This window comes from Sinocyclocheilus grahami, unplaced genomic scaffold (genome assembly GCF_001515645.1).
Source record: "Sinocyclocheilus grahami isolate Dianchi unplaced genomic scaffold, SAMN03320097.WGS_v1.1 scaffold132.1, whole genome shotgun sequence".
Classification (NCBI taxonomy): domain Eukaryota; kingdom Metazoa; phylum Chordata; class Actinopteri; order Cypriniformes; family Cyprinidae; genus Sinocyclocheilus; species Sinocyclocheilus grahami.
In genome coordinates this window covers 1,978,260-1,985,386 of record NW_015505311.1, presented here as the reverse complement: position 1 = coordinate 1,985,386, position 7,127 = coordinate 1,978,260, and the positions used below count along the sequence as shown (strand labels likewise).

The following is a 7,127-nucleotide window of genomic DNA, read 5'->3' as shown; positions in this document are numbered from 1 at the left end:
TGGACTCTGAACAAGCAAAAAACACGAGTAGTGTTTTACATTTTTGACATCTATGTGTAGTTTGGCGTGTATATGGCTAATTATTTTGTTTGCGTGTATAGTTACTACGTAAAAATAAATTTTTAGAATAGTTAAAATAGTTTTGAATGAAGTGTTTGCTTTTGCAAGATGTGTGTGATGTTTTGCATGTGTGTGTGTTCTGTGGTTTTGTGTGTGGAGTTCTGAGAAATGGAGCCATAGTTTCAAAAACTGTGTGTAAGCATTTTTAAAAACCTGTTTGATATGCCAAATTAGCACATTAGAATGATTTCTGTTGGGTGAGCAGAAACTTAAACAACCTAGTCAAGGGATAGTTCACCCAAAACGGAAAACTGTAATTTACTCACCTTCATGTCATTCCAAACCCATAAGACTTTTGTTTATCTTTTGTCCCTCCATTGCATGAAGCCAAAACTTTGATGGTTCAGAAAGTTCATAAGGACTTTGTAAAATAAATCCATATGAATCAAGCAGTTGTTTGTAAACGAAAGAGGCCTGTTTTCACGCATTAAGTAAGCACATTTGAGCTTCTGTTTACCATATTTGTTTTCACGCATTAAGCACATTTGAGCTTCTGTTTACCATATTTGTTGTGCTTTATGAATTTGCATTGATCATTGTTATATGTGAATAACAGCCTAAATTAAATGTGTTCATCATATAAAGCGATCGTGTCTCTTTAGAAGATGTGGAGTAAACCCTTCAATTCAGATCAGTTTTTTTTTTTATTCTTTATGCTTCTTTATGGCTCTTCATAAACTTTTTGAAGCATCAACATTTTGGTTGTGTAGACTTTCAATGGAGGGACAGAAATATATTAATTAGTGTTTCAAAGATGAATGTCTTATGGGTTTGGAATGACATGAGGGTGAGAAAAAAATTTAAATTTTTGTGTGACCAAACAATTTAAGGGAGGGATAACAGTCGACCGGACAGGGACCGGAATTAGTCGATTTTCCACATGATCAGCCTGGTTCCGAGCCGGTACGTTTTGACGTCACAGCTACACTCACATCCGGAAGTTCGTCACTGTGAGTGAAGAAGACATAAAGTTCGCAATTTGTAATATGTGTAGAGCCAAAGTAAACCATGCGGGAACCACAGGGCTTGAATAACGCTTGTCTGGGACAAGTAGATTTGATAGAATTTTACTTGCCCGACCGAACAAGAAGCCTGATTGAAACACCAATAACAAGAATAACTAAGGAAGCACTGAAACTCGGCCACCAACATTTTTTGCGTGAGAATGATTCTGATTTGATTTCATTCAGTGTAAACGGTGAGTTCTCTCCAAAGGCTAGGACGAGATTTGGATAAATCACTGGAGCAGCACCTTGTTGTGTATGCGAATTATTCTCTTGTTCTTTGTTTCTGAACAGCTTGGAAAACTGGTAATTAACAAAGGCTTCAATAATCTCCTAAATAGGTGGCATTTGTTTTAATGAGGTCAGTGTTTGAGTGTAATGATGTCCACACTGGAGACATTCAGAACATCCTCACCTCCAGCCTACCAGTCTGGAAGCTGCTCTAAACGCACATGGAAAATTAGAGCTGTCAGAACAAGTAATTAAGAGTAAAGATAAGCAAGCATGCTCACATGTCTCTCTATTATTCAGTTGTTAATTACATTGGTGGTATGCTCCGTTAAATGCTTGTCCAGTTAATTCAAAGTTTATGGACAGTAATAGCATTGCACAACTTGTCGACAAATCTAATTTCAAACAAAACAACATTTAGACATGAGATCAAGAGGTTTTTAAGATCACAAGAAAGCATTGTCATTTTTATCGCATTTCAATAATTTGTATTTTAATTATGATCACGCTTTGTGCTTCTCTCTTCGAGTAATAGACTGCATTATTGGTCTGCTGGATATTTATCCTGAAAACATTTCTTTTTCTTTTTTTTTTCTTTGACGTTTTCGTTGTATTAACATGCCAAAATCTGGAGGCTGTTTGTCACTAGCCATTACTGACAATTTTAGCACTTCACCTGCTGCAAAACCAGGAAAAATGCATTAGCTGTCTTCAGAATGTATTAGATTAACAGTTTTCAAGCTATGATTAAGAGCCATGATAAAAAGGTTTTATTGTAGCATTGACCCAAGTTCTCCGTTAAATGAAGATCCATAGGGATGGGGAAAAAAAACTGCAGTGCGGCACAGATTCGTTTCCTCACTCACTCACCCATATAGATTCCCTCTCCGGCACAGAAACTCTGAGGCCAGTGCCAAAATAATAGAGTCCTAAATGAGAGTTTGCTATCTGTAGGACGAATGAGGTGAGTTTAAGATAACAGCAAGGGTGAATTTCATTACAATGGAAGCAGAAAAATAGCTTTTGAAGATGTGTGTGTGTGTTGAAGTACGCATGTGTGTGAATATACTGATATGTGCCAGTGTGTTGAACCCCTTAGGAAGTATAACTTATATTAAAAGAAAGACCTGAACTGTTTTCATGACTTCAGGTAATAAGACGGATACCTCTTTGACCTTTAAAAAGTTGTACAGAGCTATGAATAAAACTATTTGACAAAATTCTTTCATTGTCCTGTTCTTTCTGTTTTCTGTCTGTCTGTCTGTCTTGTAATAAACATGTCTGTTTTGTATTTCATTTCAAAATTAATAGGGAGAATAAAATTATATTGTGCTTTAAAGATAATGAAAATAAAGCTTGATTTTCATAACCAGTAGGGACATTTACTGAATTAATGATGCGCAATAACTTATTTAAATTGTACATTACTTATACTTTCTATATTGTAGTATAATATGTTGAAATGCTTTGTTTATATTGTATTATAATTTAAATTGTTAAAATAAATACTTTTATTACACTTTCATACATTAAAAATTGCATTCACGAGAATTACCATTGTAAATAATGGGAATTGCAAAAACTTAATATCAGTCAATTACACTGAGACACTAGGGGAGAAATGTTCTATAAAATTTGCTGTGAAAATTTCACCGTCAACTTTGTTGATGTTTTCTTTTAATTTTTGGAAGAAATGTGACATTCTTAAATTCACTACTATATCTGCTTGGAAGATCTGATGGTCACATTGATTTTTACATAAGATGAACTTAACTAAAACTCCACAAATGCATCATTAGCTTTTTCTTTAAACTGTTGTTAAAGGTCTTTTAGCGAAAGTTATTCAACATTAACCTTTGCAACCTTTCTTGTTTGGGAGCTTATGGGCATGTGTTTGTCATAGCTTGTTTTTAATCTGTTGGTCAATTTGTATTCTCAGTTCACACTCTGGATAATGAATCACAGTGTTTTATTGATCCTGCTGGTTTCGGCTTTAGAGACTAGACTAGATTTAATTTCTGTTTAATCGACTCTAAAATGAGATATTTACACAGATGACTCAGACTCAGAAGGGAGCTCATTCACCCCATTAATTCTCCTCTAATATTTCTTGCTTCTCTCCTCCTGTATTAGAATGTAGAATGTTACAATGACATTACAACTGAAGCCTGCCAATTACAAGTGTTTCAGCTAGTTTTATATGCACTATTTCTTTGTATTGTACTGACCCAGCTTGGCCTGAATTGAGTTCTGGAATTGAAACTTGTGCTTTTGTATGTGGGTCAGGAGCGTGATGGAATGAGGGCCATATTAGAGTCGTACGACAGCGAGTTGGCCACAAGTGAATACTCCCCTCAACTCATGTTCCGGGTCAAGGAGGCAGAGGACATGCTGCAGAAAGTCCAGGCACACAATACTGAGATGGAGGTGAGAACTGCATTACCCATAATGCACACTAAATCATTCCTTCAAATGTACCTTTCAAAAAACTGTTCAGAACACTGATCCAGTGATTTGTTTGCATTACTGCAACATTTATGTTTTTAAATGTTTTTGTAATATATATGGAATGCATATGTAGCTGTATATTATTATACGTTGTTGTTTGTGCTCAATTGATTAAATATTTAATTGCATTTTTTTATTTTAATAACCACATACATTTTTTTAAGGAAAGAAAATAATAGGCCTTTAGGTGTGATTTATTCGATTCAGCAATTTGTGTGGATGATTCTCTTGCCATAAATGTATGCAATAGCGCTCATTACTCATCTCATTGTTTTTCGAAAACGGTGTCAATGCATTGGGAATGCAAACATGGAACAATAAATCTCAAATATTTCAGTTATTAAACACCTTTTTACATTTTTATGAATGTAATCTTACACATTTCTTTAGCTCATTTAATGGAGATGTTGCTTCTGGCCTGGTGTTTGTATTTCTGTGAGTGACAGTGTTTCTCTAATGAGTGATAATTTACTAGTTGATCTTTTATGATAATTACATTCTTCACGTTAAGAATGCAATGCTTTAGTTTTTATCATTCCCTGTCTGGGTTTGATGTATAAATAATTTAATGAATCACGTTTGTTAGCGTGTTGACTGTAATATTGGAAGGGGTACATATACCATGTTCATTTATTGCGAAACAATGTGGAAAACATGCCTTGATCTACTTATTATTTAATAATACTTATTATTACAGTAATCATTTAAAATGTAAGGTGCTTGGCAACAATGAGCAAAATGGTGATACATATTGTGAAATATGTTTTATTTATATTGTCCAGCTGTATTGACTAATATATATTATACACTGAACAAAATAAGCGCAACACTTTTGTTTTTGCCCTCATTTTTCATGAGCTGAACTCAAAGATCTAAGACTTTTTCTATGTACACAAAAGGCCTATTTCTCTCAAATATTGTTCACAAATCTGTCTAAATCTGTGTTAGTGAGCACTTCTCCTTTGCCGAGATAATCCATCCTCCTCACAGGTGTGGCATATCAAGATGCTGATTAGACAGCATGATTATTGCACAGGTGTGCCTTATGCAGAGTTCACACTGCATGATTTTCAAACTCGTCGGATCGCCGTTGTTTTCACACTGACGAACGTTCTAAGGTGTGCAATTATTTCAGGGAAATGCACGTCAAACGTAGTTCCAGACAGGTCTTGACCGTATTACATGGCCATTTCACTTCGCCAAATGATTTCAGTTATTTCAAAGGTCCTTACAGCCTAAAACAGCAAAATAAATAAAACCCACAAAGACACTGGCCAAGAAAATATAGTAAACAATAAGATAAAAACGTATTTCCATGTTTTTGCCACAAATTTGCGTTTTATTATGTATGGAAAGCACACAACGTTACTCTATTTTTCCTGCTCTCTTTTCCTTACAGACTCACACACACACACACACACACACACAGTACAGATACTTGCACACACATTGTTATTGCTACTCTAATGATTTTATCAGTAAAATAGTTTAGCAACTTAAAAGCTATATGACATTTCTCACAAGTGAGGTAACAGAGGTGCTGTTCTGGAAGAAAATTTACTTAAAGTTTCACTATTATGAGATATATTCTTGCTCATGACTGGCCTGTTTGAAAGTATCCGACACTGATAGCTGACACTGACTTTATGGTTTACTATCTTGGTTCTTATTTTTATGGGAACAATCTGTTTCACTCTGATAGACTCAACTGTCTAAAGCCCAGGAGGAGGCAGGCTCCTTCAAATTACAAGTTCAGATGGTAAGTCACATTCATCACCATGGGTACTTTCTTTTGGCTTTTATACGATTATGTCAGCTACCGTTCTGATCATAAATAATTGATTAAAATTTGTGCTATAATGCATGCAAAAAATGAAAAACCACATTAGGCAGAAGTCAAGATATTAGACAGATATAACATTGCAGCTAGGCTGCAGGTGTTTCCTTTTCTGAGATTCACAGTAAATTACTGTTTTTGACATACAGTGCTGATTGTTTTGTCTTTCATTGTTTTTTGTTTTTTTTAATCACTTGCTCAGATGACTGCTGAACTTGAGGCTCTGAAAGAGCAGCATGTGTCTAATGCTGAGAAAAACACCTTAGCAACAGCAGAGGAAGTCAGCTCTCTCAGGTAACAGATATGTGATCAATGAAATTTCATACATGCATCATACACGTCTGATCATTATGGAAGCCTGTTTCCATGTAAAATTAATAAAATAAAATAAAAGCACAGTTACTAGAAATTAAGTCACATTTGTGATTTGATTTTGTGATTTATATGCTTCCATAGATAACCAACACACAATGAACAGTTGCTGCCACTCATGTTGCTGAAAATAGCCAGCTCTCATTGAAATGTTCATGTCATTTTGTGAGACACTGGCATTGTGAACGGGTCTTTAGACTGACTGAAACTGAAGTCTGTTTTTTTTTCATGGCCTGTAGCATTGCCTAATTACTATGGAAATGTGATTATACTACATTAGCTTTAGTGGCCTTGCTTGAAATGTGAGCTTTCATTCAGTGCCTACTTTATCCTTTTTCCTCTTTATTTTTGATCCTGTAATTATTCTCTGTAGAATTTCATTTAATCTCTCCTGGAACCATTTCACTAAGCTGTTTACACGTTAATTGAATATTTTTTTGTATTGAATACAAGTCCAAGACCCCACATTGTAATCTTCAAAACCAAAACTAAACCAACTCGAATGCTGTCCAGTGCTTTTAAATTACAGAATTATACAGGATATTCAAGAACAGTTCAAAAGGTTCCACTAAATATATGAGACCACTAGTGAAAGTCATACTATTTTACTTCTTTTTTTTTTTTATTACAAATTATTTTTCAGGCATATAAATTTGCGTGAAAATGTGAATATGAATATTAAATATTAACAATATTTTCTGAATCTCTTAGTATTTGGTATGTCTTTTTGCTTATGATTTGTCACACTTTTATTACACATTTTGAATTCCACATTTTCAATGTGGTCTTAGAATTTTGAACCACACTTATTTATGGAATGCTTTACTCTGCGATCATAACCTGTTGTGTTTACCTTTATTGACCTTTTCATGGTGGAACAAATAATTTTTATGGTTGTGTTCCTCCATTCTTTACCAAAACATTTTTGAGATTTAAGTTTTTGACAGTGGGTTTCATTACATTAGGCAGGGCTGTACGTTAACTTTTTTTGCACATAGTGCTGGTGCTACAGAGGTTGAAAGTTTTGTAGCACAGGCCAAACAGTTGTAGCAAAA

The 7,127-nt window shown here is 34.6% G+C and overlaps 1 protein-coding gene across 1 annotated transcript in view; it reads left to right on the top strand.

The window, feature by feature from the left end:
• The window catches only part of LOC107590744 (mitotic spindle assembly checkpoint protein MAD1-like), a 102,739-nt gene that overhangs the window by 35,437 nt on the left and 60,175 nt on the right, over nt 1-7,127 (top strand). The window contains exons 12-15 of the mRNA XM_016279651.1: nt 1,419-1,430; nt 3,601-3,782; nt 5,566-5,622; nt 5,903-5,994. Of these exons, the coding sequence (XP_016135137.1) occupies nt 1,419-1,430; nt 3,601-3,782; nt 5,566-5,622; nt 5,903-5,994 (343 nt within the window). The remainder of the gene's footprint in view (nt 1-1,418; nt 1,431-3,600; nt 3,783-5,565; nt 5,623-5,902; nt 5,995-7,127) is intronic.